The 27,532-nt window shown below is 46.0% G+C and overlaps 1 protein-coding gene across 1 annotated transcript in view; it reads right to left on the reverse strand.

The window, feature by feature from the left end:
* Positions 1-213: 213 nt before the first annotated feature.
* LOC125456759 (ATP-binding cassette sub-family G member 1-like) overlaps positions 214-27,532 on the reverse strand; it is a 77,849-nt gene continuing 50,530 nt past the window's right edge. Inside the window, exons 8-15 of the mRNA XM_059650144.1 lie at positions 22,449-22,563; positions 14,920-15,068; positions 13,036-13,137; positions 8,696-8,864; positions 5,158-5,258; positions 4,032-4,190; positions 1,962-2,080; positions 214-451 (exon numbers count right to left, since the gene is read on the reverse strand). Coding sequence (XP_059506127.1) covers positions 223-451; positions 1,962-2,080; positions 4,032-4,190; positions 5,158-5,258; positions 8,696-8,864; positions 13,036-13,137; positions 14,920-15,068; positions 22,449-22,563 — 1,143 coding nt within the window. The 3' untranslated portion in view covers positions 214-222. The remainder of the gene's footprint in view (positions 452-1,961; positions 2,081-4,031; positions 4,191-5,157; positions 5,259-8,695; positions 8,865-13,035; positions 13,138-14,919; positions 15,069-22,448; positions 22,564-27,532) is intronic.

Genomic DNA, 27,532 nt, shown 5'->3' on the forward strand with positions numbered 1-27,532 from the left:
GAGAACATTTGGCACCATGTCAAAATTCAGATGCTTCAAAATAGGGCTTTAGTCAACATTTTTGTTTTCATTACGTGACTGTAGAAATGACCAGATAATCAGAGCCAAAGCTGGTATCTGCCTAGAGCTCAATACCGGAGGGGTTTTAGACACTTTATGTCTATGGCGGAAATTCCCTGAGGCGCAAGTGTCAACACTGGTGTTCAGAGGTATCCACCTGATCTACCTCTCAGCCCGGATCTTATACCTCAGGACAAAGTAGGCTATGAGGCGCAAGGTGACAAAGAAGATCCCCAGGACGATGAAGTCCATGTAGAGTTTGCCATGTTCGACATCGAGCTCTTTCAAAATGGCCTGCGACTTCTGGAAGTGGCACGTCTCATCTTTCTCACAATGGAGATCTTCACGATCAAGACCATAGATAGACAGGATGACGCCTTCAAATCCATATCTAAAGGAGGGCAGAGGTCTGGTTAGTTTTTGGGTGAAAAATGGCAATGCAAGAATTTCACAAATGCAACAGGGATGGGAAATGGTCATTCTGCCCATCAAGTCCTCTCCTTCTACAGATTTTGAAGTCTTTGACTTACTCAGCACCCTCCTCAACCTCAGATACCCCAATTCACTTTACAGTCAATGAAATACATTTCAAAGGGTAGTCAGTGTTGTTATGTAGGAAATGTGGCAGCTAATTTGTGCATTGAATGTTCCCACAAACAGCAATGTGAGATAGTCATTGGGTAATCTGTTTTATTGATGTTTAGTGAGGGATAGATATCATAAGATGTTGAAATGCTGCAGAAAGCAAAGACAACACAAATCAGCCATCTGCCAGTTGTTCAAAAGACAGATTATGAGTTGTTAAGAACAATGAAGGTCTAATGAGGACAACACCAGAAAGTGTCGACACTAGGGGTCTTTCAATTTCCATTTGAAAAAATGCACCCCTCTCCCACTTGCTGCCAGCTCCCTCACTGTTTCCAGATTGAGAAGTGAACTCTTCTAGAGATGTTTACACACTTTAGGGAGGACTCCCCTGCTCTTCGAAATCGTGCCAAGGGGTCTTTTACCTTCACCTGAGGGCAGATATCTCCTCCTCCTGCTAACATTGCAACTCAGTCAGATTGGGAGCGTCAGCTTAGAATACATGCTCATGTCTGTGGAATGGGACTGAGTTCATAACGTTCTGATTCAGAGGTGAGTTGATATGACTTAGCCAGGCTGACCCTTATACAGCACATATGGATCCTATCAATTGCTACTGAGTCCCTGAGTAGTCAATCAAAATCACTTGATCACAAAGGGAATGGAGAGAAACTGAATGACAACCTGCATACCTTTGCATGTCTCTTGTTCAACCCTAGACTGTCACTGTCAACCAATGTGGGAAGCCCTTGGCCCTGTGCCACCACTGATCATTTAAAACTCTACCTGTACCTATAAGCAACATTCCGTCGCCAACAAATACTTCCAGACAATGTCACCCTCAGGCTTTCAGCAATCTGAACACTGGTGCCCACTTTACAGCCTCATCATTAACATTTATGTATTACTGACTAGGCCCCTCCACCAGAGACAATCTTATTGTTTGACACAAGCAAATTCAATCGTCCCAACGTTTATACAAGGTTCTTAAATAAACCAACTCCACCTACAGCATAATAAAATGTGAGGCTGGATGAACACAGCAGGCCAAGCAGCATCTCAGGAGCACAAAAGCTGACGTTTCGGGCCTAGACCCTTCATCAGAGAGCTCTGATGAAGGGTCTAGGCCCGAAACATCAGCTTTTGTGCTCCTGAGATGCTGCTTGGCCTGCTGTGTTCATCCAGCCTCACATTTTATTATCTTGGAATTCTCCAGCATCTGCAGTTCCCATTATCTCCACCTACAGCAGTTAGTTTTGGGTGTTAATGGTGACATTTTTTCATTTTTACAATAACCCCCAATATGTTCGGCTTACCTGACATAAGATATGTACGACATCCACTGGAGATACTTGGGAATAGTGTCGAAACTGACAAAAAATCCAGAAAAGAGCAGCACTGGAATGGCAGTAACTGGACCTACAAATGTTGCCACCTGTAGACAGAAGGAAAAGAGTCGATGAGACCAACGGATTGCTAAATTTGGGGCAGTATTTGCCATGCACAAAGGGGGTTAACAAGGAGTTTTTTTGGTGAATGGTGGAAAAGTGATGGAGATGAAGAGGAAAGGAATGCCATCTATTATAAAAGGATACAGAATGAGGCCATTCAGCCCACTGTGCACTTCACAGGAGTTAGCCAACTAACCACGCACTTACCACACAGCCCAGTATATTTTATCTTTGTAAGTAAAAATCCAATTCTCTTTTGCAAATTGAAGCTACTTCCATCATTCTTTCACAGAGTACATCACAGATCATAATATCTCACTGTACTAATCATTTACAAACCTCCTGACTTCCCAACTGAGCTTTCAGAATTCCAGCACCTGCAGTGTTTTGCTTTTCCACACTGTAAACATTGGAAGCTATTCACACTTGAGGTCAACATTTAGCTTTCCCTTATAAACCTCCAACAATGTGACCTTTTGAAATGTGGAATGTTCTGACTTGTGAACCCAGATTCATAACTTTTGATGGATACGTGGAAAATTTGTTCTTGGTTTTTTGTTTCACTGGAAGGGCCAGTTTTTAATGGCCACAGATCTGAATGGCTGGCTAAGACTATTTCAGAGGGCAGTTAAGAGTCAACCACATTGCTGAAGTCTGAAGTCACATATAGGCCAGACCTGATAAAGACAAGGGGTCACCTTCCCTAAAGGACATTTGCAAAGCTGATGGGATTTTACAACAAAGGTCACATACTCCTTATTAACCTAGCTTTCAATTCCAGATTTTTTTTTATATTGAATTCAAATGTCACCGTCTGGCATGGTGGAAGTCATTATGTCCCTGGAACATTAATTTGGAGTTCTGGATAACTAGCCAGTGATGTCACCGCGACATCACTGCCTTCACATAGTGGAGAGAGAGAGAGGGAGAGAGAGGGAGAAAGAGAGACAGAGAGAGAGAGAGAGAGAGGTGGAGGGGAAAACAAAGGTGTGGTGAAAGAGAGGAATGGTGAGAGAGAGAGAGAGAAATATAGCAAAAAGCAGAAATAGAGAGAATTGGAGAAAGAGAAAAACAGAGAAAAAATCTTTTGAAATCAAAATGAACCAGTCAGGGCAGCTCCAGCTCCTCTGCTCCACCCATTCTTTTTCTTTTATTTTCCTCCCTCTCTCCTTTCTTGTCTTGACCTCAGACAGCCACCCCTGGTCCCCAAAGCAGTGTTGGTGGAGGCGCCAGTGGCCCAAAGCAGGGATACTCGCAACCAATGGCCCAAAGTGGGGACACCAGCAGCCAATGGCCCAAAGCAGTGACACCAATAACCAACGGCCCAAAGTCGGGACACTAGTGACCAATGGCCCAAAGTGGGGACACCAGCGAACAACGGCCCAAAGTGGGGACCCCAGTGACCAATGGCCCAAAGCAGTGACACCAGTGACCAATGGCCCAAAGTGGGGACACCAGCAGCCAATGGCCCAAAGTGGGAACACTAGCGACCAATGGCCCAAAGCAGTGACACCCGTGACCAATGGCCCAAAGTGGGGACCCTAGTAACCAATGGCCCAAAGTGGGGACACCAGTAACCAATGGATCAAAGTGGGGACCCCAGTAACCAATGGCCCAAAGTGGGGACACCAGTAACCAACGGCCCAAAGTGGGGACCCCAGTGACCAACGGCCCAAAGTGGGGACCCCAGTGACCAATTCCCCAAAGTGGGGACCCCAGTGACCAATTGCCCAAAGTGGAGACACCAGCAGCCAATTCCCCAAAGTGGGGACACCAATAACCAACTCCCCAAAGTGGGAACACCAGTGACCAATGGCCCAAAGTGGAGACACCAGTGATCAATGGCCCAAAGTGGGAACACCAGTGACCAACGGCCGAAAGCAACCACCCAATAAGTAATTGTCAATGGCAAAGGATCAGTCTAGGACCTCTGACCTGGAGGGATGTGGATGCTGCTCCAATCAGCAGACCCAAAGACTGCGCCACCAATGATGTCATGGTCCCCAAAGCTGCAAAGAGAACGAAGCGCAGGGCGTCGCAGGGTTGTGATGTCATCCAGTATACGATGCTGCAGTAAGCCACAGGAAACATAACCTACAAAATCAGATCAAATCCATCAATCTCAACACAGTTCCATCGGTATGCGTTAACCCCTCTATCCCGTGCTTTTATGCCTTAGAGCTCTACCCAATTCTTCCACTCAGCGATTCCCGATTTTCCCTTCCCTTGCCATGAGATCTGACATTAAATCAGCTAAGATCAACCAGGTAAGGGGCGTGAAAAGAAGCAGGACTGATTTAGAAGAACAATAAGGATAAATGTGGCCTGTTCAGTCTTGAAAGAGTATGAGTACACATCGGTGCCCCCGATATCTAACGATAAAGCATTGCATTAAATTAGGCTGACCAGAATGAGAGGGGAGTGGGTTCAAATGAAGGAAAAGGTAAAGTCTGCTCTGAAATCTGGACATTTTTCAACAAGGAGTGATAAACATGCTGAATAATTCCTGCATAGTTCAGTTCGGTTTATTTTAAGAAACAGCTGGCACTTCAGGTGAGGCGCTCATTCCTATGAGCAGAGGTCGGCCAAGTTCTCACTTATTTATCACAATCATGCTTTGGAAGCTATGTGATGCACTGACCAAGTATTTTTCCCTCTGTGGCCTCTGATAATATGTGTGAGTCCCATATCCTGTCATTGTCTGCACCCGGGTCTTTTTTCTCAACTGTAGTATAATATGGAAAGGCCTTTTTTCTGTGCAGCAGGTTTCAATGAATCTATGGCTCTGTGCGTTTGTACACCCCAAGGACTGCTGTAACTGAAGCAGGCAGGTCACTGTCACCATTCAAAAGCTGATGGGATAGGTAGCAAACATAAGCCTAGCCAACGATGCCACATCCTATGAATGAATAAATAACATCATTAGAAGAGGGTTGATAAGAAAGGAGTGTTTAAAATTATGAAAGGATGCGAGAAGTAGACATGAGAGGAGACAGGGGGATACAGTAGTAACTAACTGGACTTCAGGCCAGCAGACCAATGAGTTTTACCAATGCCTCACCTGGAAGGGAACATCTGCCATTGTCTTTGCCAAATAGTAGGCTTTTAAGCTGTACCAGTAGTTTAGATGTTCTCGAAGGAAAACTCCCATCTCCAGCGGAACTGTAAAAATGGAAAAGCAACATACTCAGATCAATCCCAGAGCTACATATTAGTTCAGGAACGAGTTGCAGCCCACTGACCCTTCACCTGTAACCCCTGAGTCTCTGGGACAGGGCTGATTGGTGTGGGTGGAGTTCCCTCTTTTACTTCATAGTGATACATGAGCAGCAGGATCACACCTTTATGATTTCATTCACAAGTCGTTAGTTGGTGAGGAACTACACCAGTAGCTTCAACAGTTCCCTCTCCCCAGAGCAGATGCTGAAAACAGACTTGTCAAGATACAGCTTTACAGCGTTCAAGAGCTGAATCGAGCAAATGCAGTCGAAGATAATTTAATCCCCAGTCCAAGCTCCTCTTTCAGAAACATTGAAATCATTTTAAAAGTCATTTTCAAACTGCTGTCTCCTTCACAGCTAATCAAAAGGTATAGGGGATGAAAGGCTGGCAAATTTGATAGGGCAGTAGAAAGACCTAAGCTGAAGAGATGGTGCGATGGGGCTGGATTTTGCCACGGAGTTGAATTAAGAAGGCTGATCGTCCAGGGATTCTACACAGGAATGTAGTAAGCAGTTAGCAAACATGTTGCTACCTCCACAGAATTTTCCAGGAGGCGGGGTCTTGGGAAGGAGACATCCCCATGGAGAAGCAACAGGAAATCAATGAGTCTCACTTCTAACCCAATACAAAGAGAAAGTAGACAATGCATGTCAGGTGATTCCTCACTGAGATCATGGTCAAATATAGCAGTGTGAGTTGAAGAAGAAAGTAAGCTTGTCAAAGTGGAGTGGCACGGTTGCTCAGTGGTTTGTACCGCTGCTTTACAGTGCCAGGGCTCAGGTTCCAATTCCAGCCATGGGTGGCTGTGTGTGCAATTTTTCACGTTCTCACTGTGTCTGTGTGAGTTTCTGCATGGTGCTCTGGTTTCCTCCCACAGACAAAAGATGTGCAGGTTAGGTAAACTGGCCATGCTCCACTGCCTATTGTATCCAGTGGTGTGTAGGTTAGGTGGATTAGGCATGTTAAAGTATGTTATGGGGATAGGCTTGGGGGTAGTGAATCTGGGTGGGATGGTCTTTGGTGGGTTAGTGCAGATTTCATGGATGAAATAGCCTTGATCTGCACTGTACGGTTCTAATGATAAAGAGAGAGTATGACAGTAGAGTGGCAACCACTGAAAAGAGATTCCAAAAATCTTCTACTGTTTGTAAATTGTAAGCAGACAGTAATGGGTCTGAGATAACAAAGTGTGGAGCTGGATGAACACAGCAGGCCAAGCAGCATCTCAGGAGCACAAAAGCTGATGTTTCGGGCCTAGACCCTTCATCAGAGAGGGAGATGGGGAGAGGGTTCTGAAATAAATAGGGGGAGAGGGGGAGGCGGACCGAAGATAGATAGAGGAGAAGATAGGTGGAGAGGAGAGTATAGGTGGGGAGGAGGGGAGGAGATAGGTCAGTCCGGGGAGGACGGACAGGTCAAGGAGGCGGAATGAGGTTGGTAGGTTGGAAATGGAGGTGCGGCCTGAGGTGGGAGGAGGGGACAGGTGAGAGGAAGAACAGGTTAGGGAGGCGGGGACGAGCTGGGCTGGTTTTGTGATGCAGTGCGGGGAGGGGACAAACTGGGCTGGTTTTTCTCTTGGCCTGCTGTGTTCATCCAGCTCCACACTTTGTTATCTTGGATTCTCCAGCATCTGCAGTTCCCATTATGTCAGTAATGGGTCTGGTTGGGACAGAGAGGATGACAGGCATCCAGAACAAGACTTAACAAGTTACTCTAGGATGGATACTAGGAGGACTTTTCCTCATGTGGAAGAGACTAGAACAATGCTTTAGAGTAAGAGATCTCCCTTTTGAGGTGAAGAGATCATTTCTTTGCGAGGGTTGTTAGTCTGTGGAATTTGATTCCCCAGGAATGAGTGGAGGCTGAGTCTTATACAAGGCTGAGTTTGATAGATTTTTGATAGATAATGGAGTTAAGGGATTTGCGGAAGTGGAAGCAGACCAGAAAGTGGATTTGAGATCTTAACAAATGGCAGAGCAGGCTCAGAGGGCCAAATCACCTAATCCCTGCTCCCAACGCCTAAGTTCCAATGAGTTCGTTACATCGGTGTTTACGAAGGAAAGAGGATCTGAAAAAAATGTGAGTGGAAATGGAGAGGCTGGAGGCAATGGATCATCTGAAAACTGGAAGGAAGGTGGTTCTACGCTTAAAGCAGATCCACCTTGCAATTGAGAGATAATGGGAACTGCAGATGCTGGAGATTCCAAGATAATAAAATGTGAGGCTGGATGAACACAGCAGGCCAAGCAGCATCTCAGGAGCACAAAAGCTGACGTTTCGGGCCTAGACCCTTCATCAGAGAGGGGGATGGGGGGAGGGAACTGGAATAAATAGGGAGAGAGGGGGAGGCGGACCGAAGATGGAGAGTAAAGAAGATAGGTGGAGAGGGTGTAGGTGGGGAGGTAGGGAGGGGATAGGTCAGTCCAGGGAAGACGGACAGGTCAAGGAGGTGGGATGAGGTTAGTAGGTAGCTGGGGGTGCGGCTTGGGGTGGGAGGAAGGGATGGGTGAGAGGAAGAACCGGTTAGGGAGGCAGAGACAGGTTGGACTGGTTTTGGGATGCAGTGGGTGGGGGGGAAGAGCTGGGCTGGTTGTGTGGTGCAGTGGGGGGAGGGGATGAACTGGGCTGGTTTAGGGATGCAGTGGGGGAAGGGGAGATTTTGAAACTGGTGAAGTCCACATTGATACCATATGGCTGCAGGGTTCCCAGGCGGAATATGAGTTGCTGTTCCTGCAACCTTCGGGTGGCATCATTGTGGCAGTGCAGGAGGCCCATGATGGACATGTCATCAAGAGAATGGGAGGGGGAGTGGAAATGGTTTGCGACTGGGAGGTGCAGTTGTTTGTTGCGAACTGAGCGGAGGTGTTCTGCAAAGCGGTCCCCAAGCCTCCGCTTGGTTTCCCTTGCAATTGGTTGTGTGTGACAAAACCAGACAGGTGGGTACTACTCAGACATCATCAGAGTGAGGACCTGCATGTGGTCCCGATATCAGGGTCCTAATACCTGCTAATAAAAGTCACCCATGAGTTTAGAACTGTCCACAGCAGCAAGGGAATTAAATTAATTGAATAAATCTGGACTTAAACATAAAGGCTGATATGTGCAATTATAAACTTCAGTAAGAAAATAGATTATTTTTGTTAATCTCTTTAAGGAAATAAATCGACTATCCTTCTGACTGCAGGCTCACTGCAATATAGTTGACTCTATGAGCTCCCTATATAATGCCTCAGTAAAGACCCTCAGTTAGAAGAGGTCAGGCTCTAATATGTCAGGAGTGCCCACATTCTGTGAATGCATCTAACAAAAAGGTAGCGGCAGCCTCGGAAGTTCTCACTCAGCCGCACTGATAATTGTTCCAGAGAAAAGATACTCACAGGTGAGGACAGTTGGCATAAGTGCTGCAAACATCAGGAAGAGCATGGAGAAGAAGAGAAATCCTGAATTGCTCAGCACTTTCTTTGCCTCATTCCCAATGCCCAGATACAGCAAACCGATCAACAAACCAATCCCAATATGCGAGGTGATGCGGAGGTGAGTCAGAACCTGATGAAAACAAAGAATGTGCTATCGACCCATTTTGAAGATACAAGTCGCATTCAAGGTTGTTCAGACCATCAAAAAATTCATACAGTTTCATGAGCTCTGAACAAGATTCAGTCCCAAGTTTGAGAATAAGATTATTGAAAGACATTGTGTTGAAATGGTGCAATTTAGATCACCACTTTAGATGTCTCGCCATAGAAACAGTTCCTAGCTAATGACAATACATATCATATTCATCTTCTCCTCTCTTCTCCAAGCATGATATTTTCTTCCTCACTGAGGTAATATCAGACGGAGATCTCATAGTTGCCATATAAAGTGTTACTCACCAAATTCAAAATCTGCAAATCTGTCGTTCAAGTTACAAAGTTAGTCATTATGCCATAGCACCTTCTGTATTATAAATTAAAAGCCCCACGTACTCAGAATCTAAGGCTGAGAAAGTGATAGCTGTCTGTTATGGAGTCATAGAGTCACACAGCACAGAAACAGACCCTTCAGTTCAACCAGTCCATGTTGACTATAGTCCCAAACTAAACTAGTCCCACCTGCCTGCGTTTGGCCGTATCCCTCCAAACCTTTCCTATTTATAAACTTATCCAAATGTCTTTTAAACATTGTAACTGTGCCTGCTACTATCACTTTCTCTGGCAGTTCATTCCAAACACAAACCAACTCTGTAAAAAAGAATTGCAGCTCATGTCCTCTTTAGGTCTTTCGACCCTCACTTTAAAAATATGCCCCCTAGTTTTGAACTCCCCCATCTCGGGTAAAAGACATCTGCCATTGGCCTTGTCTATGTCCTTCATGATTTTATAAACCTCAATAAGGTCACCCCTCAGTCTCTTACGGTCCATTGAAAAAAGTCTTACTCTTTCCAAGGTAACAAGGTGTGGAGCTGGATGAGCATAGCAAGCCAAGCAGTATCACAGGAGCAGGAAGGCTGACATTTCAGGCCTACATCCTTTCTGAAGAAGGGTAAGGCCCGAAACGACAGCCTTCCTGCTCCTCTGATGCTGCTTGGCCTGCTGTGTTCATCCAGCTCCACACCTTGTTATCTCAGATTCTCCAGCATCTGTAGTTCCTACTATTTCTTAGTCTTTCCAGTTTGCTTTCATACCTCAGGCCTTCCATGCCTGGCAACAGTCTGGTAAATCATTCTGAACTCTCTCCAGTTTAATAACATCCATTATATAACAGATCTGCAGCACTCCAGAAGACGTCTCACCAACATCCTGTACAACCTCAACACGACGTCTCAAATCCTATACTCAAAGGTCTGTGCAATGAAGGCCAGATTGTTCTTCCAAAATGCCAACTAACTAACCATGTTCAACTTATTTATACTATCAATTGGTACAGTGTGTGCACCTTACAATAATTAGTAACAGAGGAGCAGGTCATTCGGCCCATCTAGCTTGCCCCGAATCTCAATGTGATCATGGCTGATCACCTACTTCAATGCACTTTTCCAACACTATCTCTTTAAGTCTTTGATGATTAGAAACCTGCCAATCACTGCTTCAAACATAATCAATAACTGAGCTTCCACAAATGTCTGGGGTTGATTCACACCCTCTGAGTGAAACAATTTCTTCTTATCTCAGTCCAAACTGGCTTACTCGGTTTTGAAATAGTGTACACTGGTTCTAAGCCCTACCTGGTTTAGAGGTGTCAAATATCTCTCAGCAAATCAATTAGAAAGTATTCACATGGATTCTAGGCTTCCCTACCAGGACAGGCATCTAAACCTGTATCTCTACTGTCTGTACTCTTTGAATATTTTGCAGGTTTCAACAAGATCACCTCTCATTCTTCAAAATGCTAGAGAATACAGACCAAACTTTCCAAACCTCTCTTCATTGGATAATACTACAAGTCTGATGAACATTTGTTGTACTGTCTCTATGACAGTGATATCCTTCCTGAGAAAAGGGGACCTAAAATGCACACTGCACTCCAGATGCAGTCTAACCAAAGTTCTAAACAAGTGAAACACAACTTCATTAGTCCTGTAGACAAATCTTTTTGCAATCAAGCCTTCCTCGTTGCCTGCTGCAATTGCATGATAGTCTTATTAACAAAGACAGCCAAGTCTCTTCGTACACCCACATCTTCTAACTTCTTACCAATTAAGAAATACTTCATACATCTTTTCCTCCCACATCCCAAGTGGTTGACCTCAATTTTCTCTCATTATATGCCATCTGCCATTGATGTTTAAATTAGATTAGATTCCCTACAGTGTGGAAACAGGCCCTTTGGCCCAACAAGTCCACGCTGCCCCTTGGAGCATCCCACCCAGACCCATCCCCCTATAAGCCACACACACCTCAACACTACAGGCACTTTAGCATGGCCGATCCACCTAGCCTGCACATCTTTGGACTGTGGGAGGAAACAGCAGCACCCGGAGAAAACCCACGCAGATGCAGGGAGAATGTGCAAACTCCACACAGACAGTTACCCGAGGCTGGAATCGAACCCGGGTCTCTGGCACTGTGAGGCTGCAGTGCTAACCACTGAGCCACCGAGCCACCCCAAATGACATGATTATAGTCTTCTTTCTGTTAGCCTACATAAAATATACCACAAAGCCTCAGGTTCTAATTGAGTCAGATATCTGGAAATTTATTCATAATTATGGCTGCACGCTAAGATGAAATCTCAGTCTTACACATGTAGTTGAGGTCATATACTGATTGGATTACTGTTATACGACATGCATAGTTAACTAGCTATCAGGCTGGCTACCCGTTGATTAACTGAATGCACAGGAAGGAAGATGGACACCTCCTATGCTAAAGTGTCATATATAGTGACGTTACCCTGCTGCCTTAACTGTGCACTGTCTTTCTGATACCTGGGCAATATATCCCTCTTTATGCATATGAAGAATAAGAAACATGTTCTGATTAATATATACAAGTACAATGTCTTTCTATATTTAAGTACCACTTTGTGAACATACAGCATGACCAGATAAAAATGCCATAACACAGTTGTGTAGCTTTACTTTGCAGGGTGCTCTTTGTGGATGGATGCGTGTCATGCATTAAGAATATCAGGCTGTTGTCATGTATAGCACTTTTGTAATCAGTCATCATTTTATATAAAATCTGAAAGAGCTGCAGATGCTGTAAATGAGGATAAGAAACACAAGTTGCTGGAAAAGCTCAGCCGGTCTGTCAGCATCTGTGAAGAAAAATCAGAGTCAACGTTTCAGGTTCGGTGACCCTTCCTCAGAATAGTCCCAGACTTTTCAATTTACTTTGTATCGCAAACCTTCCATTCCTGGCAACAACCTAGTAAATCCCTTCTGAACCCTCTTCTGGGGAAGGGGCACCATACCCGAAACGTTACCTCTGATTTCTCTTCACTGGTGCTGCCAGATCTGCTGAGCTTTTCCAGCAACTTCTGTTTTTGTTCTCCATTTTGTAAGACAGATATTTGGTTATTGTATAACCTGGATGTGTCATCTGTGCCACCTTGATAATTACTCAATGTGCCAAGATTATATCTTCTGGGCTGGACACAGTGACATTGTATTTTTCCAGGAGCTCATGCACTTATACAAACGCCAGTGCTTTGCCTTGTTTGAAGCTGGGATAACTGTTTGAATGCCTATTGATCATGTTCTCGTTGTATTTTCTGCTTCTGTCCGTCAACAGGTGGTTGGAGTTTGAGTGCAGGTTTGAGATTGGGAAACAAGGCAATCAAACTGAGAGGGAGAGGGACTGCAATAGCCTAAGATTTTCTAACCAACAGTGGAGTGGAGCAAGGAGGGCAAACAGGTACACTGAACAGAGCAGAGGATGTAAACTGCAAAACAGACGAAGAAAATGGAACATTCGTGAAGATATTATATTGTTATCATGCTGTGATGCAGATTTATTAGGCAAGGTCACTAAAGTGAGGTTAAGATATAGATGAGTCATGATCCAACTGAATGGGGAAATAGACCCAAGGTACTTAGTGGCCAACTATGTGAGTAAATGAGAATGTTGTCATTGATTAATAAGATTTTTGAGGAAACAAGACTGCTGGTATTAATCAGTATCTATTACTGCATATTAGAGGGTGGGATTGTTTCTTGTTAACAGAAGGCACAGTTACTACCCAGTAACTTTGAGTAGTGTTTTTACCCAGTTGGTGAAAGCACAGTTCTTACCGAGTCTCTCATGATGCTCAGGAAAGTCCTTTTGAAGAGAATGCAGAACTGGGTGAGGCAGCTGGCAGAGAAACTGTGACAACCTTCTGAGGGAGATGGGTCCTGCACAACAGAAAGAAGAAACTCAGCTCTGTCTCATTATTATTCTTTCACACGATTTCTGGTATTAATCTTGTGTTATAGAAGGACCAAGACAGGGATGACATGTCTCAAAGTTGGCCTCCCTTTCAGTTCCACACTAAACCACCTCCAGGTACAGATGCAGGCCTTCCGATTCAGAATGGTACATTATGTGTCACTGGCTTCTATTCTTAGCGCATAGTTGTTTGCACCCGAGTCTAACCCATGGTCAAAAAGCCAGGTTTTGAGCAATAAACAAATCTCTCACTTTCTATGAGGGAGTTGATGATAGTGTAAACATTATCTCTATTCTGCTCCTCAATAGGCCTCAGCCTCAATATGAGGATGGGTTCCTCTACATTACGATATTTCTCCATCATTGCACAAGGCAAGAATTTTAGGCAGGCCACAGGGATTTCTCCGCCTAAAGAGTTATTACTTTCTTTGGGGAAGACCCACAAAAACTACAAGCTAATTGGGCAAATAATAGGTCAGCTGCAGGGTCTTTCACAGGATCGGAACCTCTGACTAGGAGCCTGCCAGGAGCTGTGGTCAATCAGAAGTAACAGAGAAATGGCGACTGAGGAGGCCCAGGCTTGTGGAATGATCCAGGCCAGGGGTAAGTGATGGCAGGAGGCACTTTCTGTGGTAAGGGTCAGGGGGAAGAGGGAATGGGAGCTTAGCAGGGAGCACACAGGGGAATGCTTTCAGTGCGGCCCCAATTCTTTCTTGGCTCCAACTGCCGTGATCGAGTCCTGGCTGCCTTTTGACGAAGGGTCCAGCCACTTTTGGTCTTACTCTCCTGGAGACACAAACAACTAGGCTTGCTTAAATTCTCTCAGGGTAACAATAGGCCCAACTACTGCTGGCTCAATACCAGGAGCAGTGCCGAGAGGCCTAAATTAGTGACAGGGTCACAGACTTGGTCAACTAAAAGTGACACCATCCCAACCATTGAAATGCCCCCCTCATAACCAAACCAACCATGGGAGAAGAAGATAAAGACCAGCCGCTGGTCATCTCTCTGTTTGGGCCTGTGTCTTAGTGTGAGCTGAAGTGAAGTCTCATTGTGATCACTCCTTCCCACACAGAACTAAATAGCAGTCAGTCAAATACCTTCACAAAGCATACCTAAGCAGGCGTAGTGGAATTGTTAGTCCCTGAGCTCTGCCCCAGCCTCTTCATTCAAGATTGAGGGCTCAACATGTAGCAACAGGCTCCTCCAAGGCTAAGTCACATGTACGTTGGCAGCTATAGGCCCCACTTTCATGCGGCAGTGGGGATGTCACAGGTACAGTTACTTCACATGGAAATTTAGTTACCAACTTAGTATGGCCAGTGTTCGTGCCTGGGAAAGAAAAGCACGCAGTAGTTCCTACATCCTCCCTTGCATCATCGTTAAACGATACCGATGGAGGTATTAGCAAAGGCAAGGAATAACTTAAAATCAACTGATACAATTGGTGGGGGAACTTAGGAGACCAAAACTGTCAAGGATAGAGTGAAAAATGTGGTGAAACCCTTTTGGTCGTAAATACTTAACTCAGTGGCACAGGACTTGAAAATGGCTGAGAAATAAAAGATTCTGTTGCTGTGCAGAAATGGCAACATCTTGTCCCACCCCAGAGTCAACTCGCCAACCATTCAACACCGTGTTCCCCTGTGGCATAAATGGTTTGGGCTGCATGAAATTTGTGTTCATCTCCACAAAACTTTTTGGCCATTCAGGGATACGAAATGCCTCACGTTCAGGGTTTACCATACCTCAACGGATGGCTGATGCCAAAGGAAAGGGTTGAGATCCTTGTCAGTGTTTTCACGCAGCCTACAGTCAGTATCGCACTTCCCATCCTGCACCGCCTTCACCAGCCTGGGGTTCTGCTCACCGTATTCACCAGACGCGATTTCCATCACTATGGGAACAAGCAAGATACATTCGTAAGTGCCGCCCTTACACCTCAAGTGGCAGAAATGATTATATTTACAGCTGGGAAGCTGCTTCTGCCTGAATGACTGTTTTCTTCTCCGGAGAAAATTACCCCATTAATAATTTCAGCAAAAAAAAAGCCAGCTCAAATGCCAAGGGAGATGTGTTTCCTAAGGTGGCTGAACTAGCATGTGGATGAGGGTCGGGCAGTTGACGTGGTGTACGTGGATTTCAGTAAAGCCTTTGATAAGGTTCCACATGGTAGGCTGTTGGAGAAAACACGGAGGCATGGGATTGAGGGAGATTTAGCAGTTTGGATTAGAAACTGGCTTTCTATAAGAAGGCAGCGAGTGGTGGTTAATGGAAAATATTCAGCCTGGAGTCAGGTCACTAGTGGTGTGCCTCAAGGATCTGTTTTGTGACCACTGCTGTTTGTCATTTTTATAAATGACTTGGATGCAGGGATTGGTGGATGGGTTAGTAAGTTTGCAAATGACACTAAAGCCGGTGGAGTGGTGGACAGCGTGGAAGAATGTTGCAGGTTGCAGGGAGACTTGGATAAACTGCAGAAGTGGGCTGAAAAGGGGCAAATGGAGTTCAATGCGGATAAATGTGAGGTGATTCACTTTGGGAAGAGTAATAGGAAGGCAGAATACGGGGTCAATGGAAAGATTCTTGGTAGTTATTTTTCAGCAGAGAGCAGCGGGAGCCGGGCGGAAGTGAGGTCAGAGCAGACAGGCAGTTGAGAAGGTAAGTGACTGTTATTTAAGCACTTACCTTGAAGCACCAGGTCCTACACAGTAGGACCTCCCTCCCTCCCTCCTCCTCTAACCTAATTAAAAGTCCACAGACTCGCAGCAGGAAGAGCGGGAGCGTCAATCAGAGGCTTACAGGTGGGTGAGTCGCTGCTTTAAAGATTAGCAAATACTTACCTTGACCGTCGGAGTCCTCCATTCCTGTTCCAGCAGCAGAAAGAGCGGGAGCTCTAACCGAGAAGGACTCTCGTGTGTTGTTAAGGTAAGGCTTTTCAATTCATATCCTTGTGTATTGTGTAATTGATTAAAAGTTTAATTGCTTAATTAAAAAAGAGTGTAGCAGAGAAGTACTAGAAAGCATTTAATACATAAGTTGTAAAAGCTAACTAAATAAGTAGTAATGGCTGGACAGGTGATGTGCTGTAGCTGTATGAAGTGGGAACTGGCTGATCCCATTGTGAATGGCAGCGACCACATCTGCAGCAAGTGCTGGTTGCTGGAAGAACTCCGGATCAGAGTAAATGATCTAGAATCTGAGCTTCAAACTCTGCGGCACATCCAGGAGGGGGAGAGTTACCTGGACACTTTGTTTCAGGAGGCAGTCACACCCAGTAGATTAAATAACTCAAATTCCGAAAGTGTTCAGGGACAAGGTGTGACTGTAAGTGAGGCAGGCAGGGGGATTCAGAATGCAGGAGTGCAGGAGCCTCAGCCCTCGACCTTGACCAACAGGTATGAGATTCTTGCTCCCTGTACGGTTGAGGAAAAGGACTGTGGACAGGATGAGCCAGCTGACCACTGCACTGTGGTGCAGAAGGCCATTCAAAAGGGGGAGCAAAAAGACAGGTAGTTGTTATAGGGGATTCTATAATTAGGGGGACAGATAGTATCCTATGCAAGCCGGATCGGGAGTCCCGCATGGTGTGTTGCCTGCCCGGTGCCAGGGTGCGGGACATCTCCGACAGGGTTGAAAGGGTATTGGAGCGGGAGGGGGAGGATCCAGTTGTTGTGGTCCATGTTGGGACTAACAACATCGGCAAAGCTCGGGTAGAGGACCTGTTCAGGGATTATCAAGCACTAGGAAAGAAATTGAAGTACAGGTCCTCAAGGGTCATAATCTCCGGATCACTGCCCGAGCCACGTGCCAATTGGCATAGGGAAAAGAAAGTTAGGGAAGTAAACACATGGCTAAGGGATTAGTGTGGGAAAGAGGGATTCCATTTCATGGGGCATTGGCATCAGTTTTGGAACCGGGGGGATCTGTACCGTTGGGATGGTCTCCACCTGAACCGATCTGGAACCAGTGTTCCAGCGAAAAGGATAAATAGGGTGGTCAGTAGAACTTTAACTTCTGAGTCGGGGGGAAGGGAAAGTGAAAGAGACAGGGAGTATGGAGTTAAATGGAAAGATAAGCAACAGGACAGCATGTGTACAGGTAGATTTAAGCTCGAGGCAGACTAGGAATACAGCAAAAAGGAAGGATAGCTTAAGACATCTTGGGATTTCCAACCTCTCTAATAATGATAAGAAAGTTAGCATTAAGGCACTTTATCTAAATGCTCATAGTATTTGCAACAAAGTAGATGAATTAACAGCACAAATCCTCTTGAATGATTATGATGTGATAGGCATCACAGAGACATAGTTGCAGGGAGTTCAGGACTGGCAGTTAAACATCCAAGGATTCACAACATATCAAAGACAGGGAGGTGGACAGACGGGGTGGAGTTGTCTTGTTAGTTAACAATGAAATTAAATCTACGGCACTGAATGACATAGGGTCAGAAGATGTGGAGTCTGTGTGGGTGGAATTGAGGAACCACAAGGCAAAAAACTACAGTGGGAGTCATGTACAGACCTCCTGACAGTGATCAGGACCAGGGGCGCAAGATGCACGGAGAAATAGATAGGGCATGTCAGAAAGGCAAGGTCACGGTGATCATGGGGGACTTCAATATGCAGGTGGATTGGGTGAATAATGTTGCTGGTGGATCCAAAGAAAGAGAATTCATGGAATGTTTGTAGGATGGCTTTTTGGAACAGGTTGTGATGGAGCCCACAAGGGAGCAGGCTATTCTGGACTTAGTGCTATGTAAAGAGGCAAGCTTTATAAAAGACCTTAAAGTAAGGGAACACTTAGGAGGCAGCGATCATAATATGGTAGAGTTCAGTCTGCAGTTTGAAAGAGAGAAGGCAAAATCGGATGTAATGGTGTTACAGTTAAATAAAGGTAATTACAGGGGCATGAGAGAGGAATTGACGAAAATCGACTGGAGGCAGAGCCTAGCGGGGAAGATAGTAGAGCAACAATGGCAGGAGTTTCAGGGTGTAATTGAGGACACAGTACAGAGGTTCATCCCAAAGAAAAGAAAGATTATCCGGGGTGGGATTAGACAGCCATGGCTGACAAAGGAAGTCAGGAAATACATCAAAGAAAAAGAGACAGCCTATAAAGTGGCCAAGAGCACTGGGAAATCAGAAGATTGGGAAGGCTACAAAAATAGACAGAGGATAACAAAGAGAGCAATAAGGAAGGAGAGGATCAAATATGAAGGGAGGCTAGCTAGTAATATTAGAAATGATAGTAAAAGCTTCTTTCAATACATAAGAAACAAACGAGAGGCAAAAGTAGACATTGGGCCGTTCCAAATTGATGCTGGAAGGCTAGTGATGGGAGATAAGGAAATAGCTGCAGAACTTAATAAGTACTTTGCATCAGTCTTCACAGTGGAAGACATGAGTAGTATGCCAACAATTAGGGAGAGCCAGGGGGTAGAGTTGAGTACGGTAGGCATTACAAAAGAGAAAGTGCTAGAAAAGCTAAAAGGTCTAAAAATTGATAAATCTCCTGGCCCCAATGGGCTACATCCTAGAGTTCTGAGGGAGGTGGCTGAGGAAATAGAGGAGGCTTTGGTCGTGATCTTTCAAAAGTCACTGGAGTCAGGGAAAGACCCAGACAATTGGAAAATTGCTGTTGTAACCCGCTTGTTTAAGAAAAAATCAAGGCAAAAGATGGAAAATTATAGGCCAATTAGCCTAACCTCGGTAGTTGGTAAAATTCTAGAATCCATTGTCAAGGATGAGATTTCTAAATTCCTGGAAGTGCAGGGTCAGATTAGAACAAGTCAGCATGGATTTAGTAAGGGCAGGTCGTGCCTGACAAACCTGTTAGAATTCTTTGAAGAGGTAACAAGTATGTTAGACCAGGGAAACCCAGTAGATGTTATCTAACTAGACTTCCAAAAGGCCTTTGATAAGGTGCCTCACGGGAGGCTGCTGACCAAGGTGAGGGCCCATGGTGTTCGAGGTGAGCTACTGGCTTGGATTGAGGATTGGCTGTCTGACAGAAGGCAGAGAGTTGGGATAAAAGGATCTTTTTCGGAATGGCAACCGGTGATGAGTGGTGTCCCGCAGGGTTCAGTGTTGGGGCCGCAGCTGTTCACCTTATATTATTAATGATCTGGATGAAGGGACTGGGGACATTCTGGCGAAGCTTGCCAATGATACAAAGATAGGTGGACAGGCAGGTAGTACTGAGGAGGTGGGGAAGCTGCAGAAAGATTTAGACAGTTTAGGAGAGTGGTCCGGGAAATGGCTGATGAAATTCAATGTGAGTAAATGTGAGGTTTTGCACTTTGGAAAACGCATGGACTATTTTCTAAATGGTGAGAAAATTCGCAAATCAGAAGTACAAAGGGATCTGGAAGTGTTGGTTCAGGAATCTCTAAAAGTTAACTTGCAGGTAGAGTCCGTGATTAAGAAAGCGAATGTAATGTTGTCGTTTATATCAAGAGGGTTGGAATACAAAAGCAGCAATGTGCTTCTGAGGCTTTATAAATCTCTAGTTAGGCCCCATTTAGAATACTGTGTCCAATTTTGGGCCCCACACCTGAGGAAGGACATACTAGCCCTGGAGCGTGTCCAGCGGAGATTCACACGGATGATCCCTGGAATGGTAGGTTTAACGTATGATGAAAGGCTCAGGATCCTGGGATTGTATTCATTACAGTTTAGAAGGTTGAGGGGAGATCTAATAGAAACTTACAAGATAATGTATGGTTTAGAAGGGGTGGACGCGAGGAAGTTGTTTCCGTTAGACGGGGAGACTAGGACCCGTGGGCACAGCCTTAAAATTAGAGGGGGTAAATTTAAAACTGAAATGAGACGACATTTCTTCAGCCAGAGAGTGGTGGGCTTGTGGAATTCATTGCCACGGAGTGCAGTGGAGGCCGGGACGTTGGATGCCTTCAAGGCAGAGATCGACAAATTCTTGATCTCAGAAGGAATTAAGGGCTACGGGGAGAGTGCAGGGTAGTGGAGTTGAAATGCCCATCAGCCATGATTTAAATAGCGGAGTGGACTTGATGGGCCGAATGGCCTTACTTCCACTCCTATGTCTTGTGGTCTTATAGTGTGGATGTGCAGAGATATCTTGATGTCCACGTACACAGAGCCCTGAAAGTTGCCACCCAGTCTGATAGTGCTGTTAAGAAGGCTTACGGTGTGTTAGGTTTTATTGGTAGAGGGATTGAGTTCCGGAGCTGTGATGTCATGCTACAACTGTACAAAACGCTAGTGCGGCCTCATTTGGAATACTGCGTGCAGTTCTGGTCGCCCCATTACAGGAAGGATGTGGAAGCATTGGAAAAGGTGCAGAGGAGATTTACAGGATGTTGCCTGGTCTGGAGCACAGACCCTATGAAGAAAGGCTGAGGGGCTTGGTCTGTTCTCATTGGAGAGAAGGAGGCTAAGAGGGGATTTAATAGAGACATACAAGATGATTAGAGGATTAGATAGGGTGGACAGTGAGAGTCTTTTTCTGAGGATGATGGCGTCAGCTTGTACGAGGGGGCATAGCTACAAATTGAGGGGTGATAGATTTAAGACAGATGCCAGAGGCAGGTTCTTTACTCAGAGAGTGGTAAGGGAGTGGAATGCCCTGCCTGCCAATGTAGTTAACTCAGCCACATTAGGGGCATTTAAACAGTCCTTGGATAAGTATGTGGATGATGATGGAATAATGTAGGGGGAGGGGCTTAGATTAGTTCACAGGTCGGCGGAACATCGAGGGCCGAAGGGCCTGTTCTGCACTGTATTGTTCTATGTTCTATGTAACTAGGTTTGCTCAGATCTCTCTCGCTCGAGGAGTCAACCCAAAACGTCCCTGATAATTACAGTGCCAAAGAGGCTAGAAAGGACATAGTCAGGCATAGTATCCAGGCAGGGAAGGGGCAAGCTCATCTTAATGGCAACATCTTTTGGTCTTGCCCCTGCCTCAGCAGCACTGGTCGAATGGACAACCGGGCAGGTGGGGAATAAAGGTGGATGGAGACTGCAAATGGTACGGTGGGGAGTCAAGGAGAATGTAGGAAACAATCAGGAGGGGGAGAAAGAGAGAGGGAAAGGCCACAATGGGGAGGTTGAGGGACAGAGACAGGTCACAATCAGGAGCGAGACAGAATATGTGGGAGATAGTAGGAACTGCCTATGCTGGAGAATCTGTGATAACTGTGAATCTGTGAAAGCTGATGTTTCGGGTCTGGACCTTTCTTCAGGTTTCCTGCTCCTCTGATGCTGCGCAGCCTGCTGTTTTCATCCAGCTCGACACCTCGTTATCTCAGAATATGTGGGAGGCTGTGATCAGAAAGCTATCAGGACAGAGGCTGTGACTGGAGTGCAGGGGCGGAAATGGTGTGGGCCATCAGACATTGGGGGTGGGCAGGGACATTCTGTCCTTTATTCACTCATGGGGTGTGAGTGTCAGTGCCTGGGCTACAGTTTATTTCCCATTCCTCATCACTCAAATGGTAGTTAAGAATTAGCAATATTGCTGTGGGTACAGACTCACATGTACGATAGACAGGACCCAAAGTTCTTGCAAGGACATCGGCAAAGAGATAGTTTTTGATCACAATCGACACTGGTCGCCTTTAGGCTAATTTCTTTTAAAATTCCAGTTTGTTTTATTGATTTCAACTTGTGCTACCCACTGTGGGGGATTTCAAGTCTGTATTCCCAGGACACTACCCTGGCGTTCTGATTACTCATCACAGTGGCATTACCACTATACCAGTGCCTCCTGGTACTGATTGGGCTGAGCAGAGTGGGTCAGAGATTAGGGATGGGTACACTCTGGCATCTGAGAAATCAGTGCGATCATTAACAATTTTAATCTGGGTCCTTGCAACACTGAGGCAGCCTAATTTGAGTCTGTTCACTTCATCACAGAGCAATGGGACACATCAGCCATTGAAATATGACAATACACTGGAGTCAGGTTCTACATTATTAACTATTCAAGTTTCCTCAGCCCCGACTCTCACCCACCCATTTTTAGTCATGTGCACAATGTAGTGAATAGAAATGCTCACAAGTCATGTCCATGGTTGAGTGCCTCTAAGTTAGAAGACTTTGTGTCCCAGTCTAGCCTAGAGACTTGAGCACAAGGTCTGTTCTGATACTTCCAATGGAGCCCGAGGACAGGACTCCTGGTAGAGGTGATACCTATTCAAGAAAAACGTTAAATCAAGGCTTCATCTGTCCTCTCAGGGGCAGGTGTCGAATATACTACAAGAAAATCAACACATTCTGTGCACAACATCAGTTCATACCGAAGTCAGCAGGGTTGTGGTAGGTGGGACAATGCAGACCAATCTCCTTCAGATATGGGACAAGGCTGCAAACATTTCCACGGTAGATGCACTGGCCTTCGCTGAGTACGTAGAGCTGAATAAAGTCAAAAGGAGAGCACAAACGTAAATGACAGCAGCCTTCCACCAGGTCAAGGCTCAGCCACTATTGCTCAATTTGGTCTGAACATTACAGGCTATTCTGCTCAATCTCATTCTGCGGATCTCAGAATCACACAATAGCAGAGGAAGAGGCCATTCAGTCCATCATTCTTTGCAAGAGAACTTCATTTTTTTCCACTCCCTCATCCTTGCTCATTTTCTTGAAATGAACATAGAACATAGAACAGCACAGTACAGGCCCTTCAGCCTTTGATGTTGTGCCGACCTGTCATACCAACCTGAAGCCCATCTAACCTACACTATTCCATGTAGGTCCATATGCTTGTCCAATGACGACTTAAATGTACTTAAAGTTGGCGAATCTACTGCCGTTGCAGGCTTCCCTTTTCAGAGAATTATCTAATTTTTCTTCTGAAGGCAACGACTGGATCAATCCCTAAGGTCCCAAGACTCAAGATCCCAACTAGATGCTGTGGAATTTACATTTCTTCAAGTTGCTGTAACATCTTTTGCCAATCACCTAAAAGCAGTACCATTGGTTTCTCAACCCTTCAACCAACAGGAACAGCTTCATAGAATCATTGAATCATGGAATCATAGATCACAGAAGAGGGCCTTTGGCCTATTAATTCTCCCTACCAACAATATTCTACGACCCAGACTAGTCCCAGTTTCCTGCATTAGGCCAATAGATTTCAATGTTATAGAACATAGAACATTATGATACTTCAAATGGTCGCCCAGGAACTTTTTAAACATTTCCCACTTCAATTATTGTGTCAGGCAGTGCATTTCTGAACCTCAACAACCTCTGGGTGGAAAAAGCTTCTCCCTATTTTCTGAAGAAGAGTCCCGACCCAAAATGTCAGCTTTCCTGCTCCTCTGGTGCTGCCCAGCCTGCTGTGTTCATCCAGCTCCACACCTTGTAATCTCAGACTCCAGCATCGGCAGTTCTTACTATCTCCTTATCTATGCTGTACAGACCACTCAAGATTTTGAATACGTCAATTAAATCGCCTCTCAGGCTTCTACAACCCATACACATAGTTGAATTCTGGAACTATTCTCATGGGTACTTTGCGAACACTCCCTAAATGCCTTCACGACCTTCCTGAAGTACAGTGCCCAGAACTGAACACAATATTGCAGGTGAGGTTGTGAAGCTACACAACCTATACAGGTTCAAGAAAACCTCCTTGCTTTTCTGCTCTTGAAGCCTTGAATGCTACAAGATCCAAGTTGTTTTTAGTGGCTTACAATGGACCAAAAATTGGGGGTTCCACCACAAATAAACCCTTATCTATGAAGAAGCAGCTGTGGGTGGCTGCAAGACACTGCAATAATCTTTCTCACCTCAATGTAATTCAGAGAGTGCACTCTCTCCGCACACAGCAACTGCAATCCAGTTGGACACATTTGGTAGGGTCAGTGGCTCTTGTTAGAATGGGGGGAGAGGTATAAGGATGAGGTTATTTGTTTGCACTTCCATCGGCTTTAAGACCCAGTGTGGGTTTATTTTAACAAACATTTAATGGAGCCTGTGAGGTGAGCTCTGACGCAATTATAACTGCAGTAGTCATGTGTTTAGCCCCTGCTAGAAGATTGGAACGTGTACAGCTTGGAGCATACTGTTCTGGAGTCTTACAATCATGTACATATTAGGAATAAAAGTGGTGTTAAAGTAAGCGGGAAGTCTGCTCTCAGGAATAAAAACAAAGTTGCTGGAAAAGCTCAGCAGGTCTGGCAGCAACTGTGAAGGAAAAAACAGAGTTAACGTTTCGGGTCTGGTGACCCTGCCTCAGAACTTTGTTTTTGTTCCTGATTTATAGCATCCGCAGTTCTTTTGGTTTTTATTTGGAAGTCTGCTCTGTGCTTCTATGAAGATCACATCACAAAAATAACAAAAGAGTGAACTCAACAATACTCCCAGTCTGATGATTGGCATCATAAAAGACAAACAAATTACTTCGAACCACAACAGTAAGCGAAAGAAGCTGTTAGCTCTCCATGTGATAATGGGAACTGCAGATGCTGGAGAATCCAAGATAATAAAATGTGAGGCTGGATGAACACAGCAGGCCAAGCAGCATCTCAGGAGCACAAAAGCTGATGTTTCGGGCCTAGACCCTTCATCAGAGAGAGGGATGGGGTGAGGGAACTGGAATAAATAGGGAGAGAGGGGGAGGCGGACCGAAAATGGAGAGAAAAGAAGATAGGTGGAGAGGAGAGTATAGATGGGGAGGTAGGGAGGGGATAGGTCAGTCCAGGGAAGACGGACAGGTCAAGGAGGTGGGATGAGGTTGGCAGGTAGGAGATGGAGGTGCGGCTTGGGGTGGGAGGAAGGGATGGGTGAGAGGAAGAACAGGTTAGGGAGGCAGAGGCAGGTTGGACTGGTTTTGGGATGCAGTGGGTGGAGGGGAAGAGCTGGGCTGGTTGTGTGGTGCAGTGGGGGGAGGGGAAGAACTGGGCTGGTTTTGGGATGCAGTGGGGGAAGGGGAGATCTGTGTAGTTCTTCCAATCTAACAGCGCTGCTTGATAGCTCCAACAGCCATATGGTACATGTGGTGTTCGGAGCAATATTTTACTCAGCAATACCTACCACAATAATGACTCTCAAGGCATCCCATTATTTACCTGGCATTTAAATGTTCCCATTTGCTACATTTTCCCTTTGATGCTGTCTTTAGTGCTCCAAACATTGGGGTAGAATGGGAATTCACAAGAAGAACAATCACCGGACTCAAAACATTAACTCTGTTTCTCCCTCCACAGATGCTGCCAGACTTGCTGAGTTTCTCCAGAAAATTGTGATTTTGTTTGAGATTTCCAGCTCTTTGTTTTATTTGGGGGCTTCACAAGAAGTGGTACGTAACTTCAGGAAACTCATTCTTTCCTGCCTTCTCGACCTAGCAGAGATGCTTCCTACCCATACTTTCCACACCATTGAGATACTTCAAAATCCAACCCACGGATCTACTTTTTGATTTGCTTGATCCCCTTTCTTCTGTTGGCAAAACAATAAGGATTCCATCAACTATACACTGTTGGGTGTTCATCAAGGCTTCTCAGTTACTGAGAAATTACTGCCTAATTGCAATGACTTGTTCTGAAGTGCATCATATGCCAACAAAGTATGAAACAGAGCATAGAACATTACAGCACAGTACAGGCCCTTCGGCCTTCGATGTTGTGCCGACCTGTCATACCGATCTCAAGCCCATCTAACCTACACTATTCCACGTACGTCCATTTGCTTGTCCAATGACGACTTAAAAGTACTTAAAAATGGCGAATCTACTACCGTGATAGCAAAGTGTGGAACTGGATGAACACAGCAGGCCAAGCAGCATCTCAGGAGCATAAAAGCTGACGTTTCAGGCCTAGACCCTTCATCAGAGAGGGGGATGGGGAGAGGGAACTGGAATAAATAGGGAGAGAGGGGGAGGCGGACCGAAAATGGAGAGAAAACAAGATCGGTAGAGAGGAGAGTACAGGTGAGGAGGTAGGGAGGGGATAGATCAGTCCAGGGAAGACAGACAGATCAAGGAGGCGGGATGAGGTGGTAGGTAGGAAATGGAGGTGCGGCTTGAGGTGGGAGGAAGGGATGGGTGAGAGGAAGAACAGGTTAGGGAAGCAGAGACAGGTTGGGCTGGGATGCAGTGGGGGGAGGGGACGAGCTCGGCTGGTTTTGTGATGCAGTGGAGGGAGGGGAAGAACTGGGCTGGTTTTGGGATGCAGTGGGGGAAGGGGAGGTTTTGAAGCTGGTGAAGTCCACATTGATACCATTGTGCTGCAGGGTTCCCAAGCAGAATATGAGTTGCGTGACACCACCCACGCCCTCCACCTCCTGCAGGACTTCCAATTCCCTGGCCCCCAACACCTCATTTTCACCATGGATGTCCAGTCCCTATACACCTGTATTCCTCATGCAGATGGCCTCAAGGCCCTCCACTTCTTCCGGTCCCGCAGGCCCAACTAAGCCCCCTCCACCGACACCCTCAGCCACCTCGCCGAACTCGTCCTACCCCTCAACAACTTCTCTTTCGCTTCCTCCACTTCCTACAGACAAAGGGGATGGCCATGGGCACCCGCATGGGCCCAAGCTATGCCTGCCTCTTTGTAGGTTACGTGGAACAGTCCCTCCTCCGCACCTACACAGGCCCCAAACCCCACCTCTTCCTCCGTTACATTGATGACTGTATCGGCGCCCCTCTTGCTCCCCGCAGGAGCTCGAACAGTTCATCCACTTCACCAACACCTTCCACCCCAACCTTCAGTTCACCTGGGCCATCTCCAGCACATCCCTCACCTTCCTGGACCTCTCAGTCTCCATCTCAGGCAACCAGCTTGTAACTGATGTCCATTTCAAGCCCACTGACTCCCACAGCCACCTAGAATACACCTCCTCCCACCCACCCTCCTGCAAAAATTCCATCCCCAATACCCAATTCCTCCGCCTCCACTGCATCTGCTCCCAGGATGAGGCATTCCACTTCCGCACATCCCAGATGTCCACGTTCTTCAAGGACCGCAACTTTCCCCCCACAGTGGTCGATAACGGCCTTGACCGCATCTCCCGCATTTTCCGCAACACATCCCTCACACCCCACCCCCACCACAACCGCTCCCAGAGGATCCCCCTCATTCTCACACACCACCCCACCAACCTCCGGGTACAACGCATCATCCTCCGACACTTCCGCCATCTACAATCCGACCACACCACCCAAGCTATTTTTCCATCCCCACCCTTGTCTGCCTTCCGGAGAGACCACTCTCTCCGCGACTCCCTTGTCCGCTCCACACTGCCCTCCAACCCCACCACACCCGGCACCTTCCCCTGCAACCGCAGGAAGTGCTACACTTGCCCCCACACCTCCTCCCTCACCCCCATCCCAGACCCCAGGATGACCTTCCATATCAAACAGATGTTCATCTGCACA

This window comes from Stegostoma tigrinum, chromosome 12 (genome assembly GCF_030684315.1).
Source record: "Stegostoma tigrinum isolate sSteTig4 chromosome 12, sSteTig4.hap1, whole genome shotgun sequence".
Lineage (NCBI taxonomy): Eukaryota > Metazoa > Chordata > Chondrichthyes > Orectolobiformes > Stegostomatidae > Stegostoma > Stegostoma tigrinum.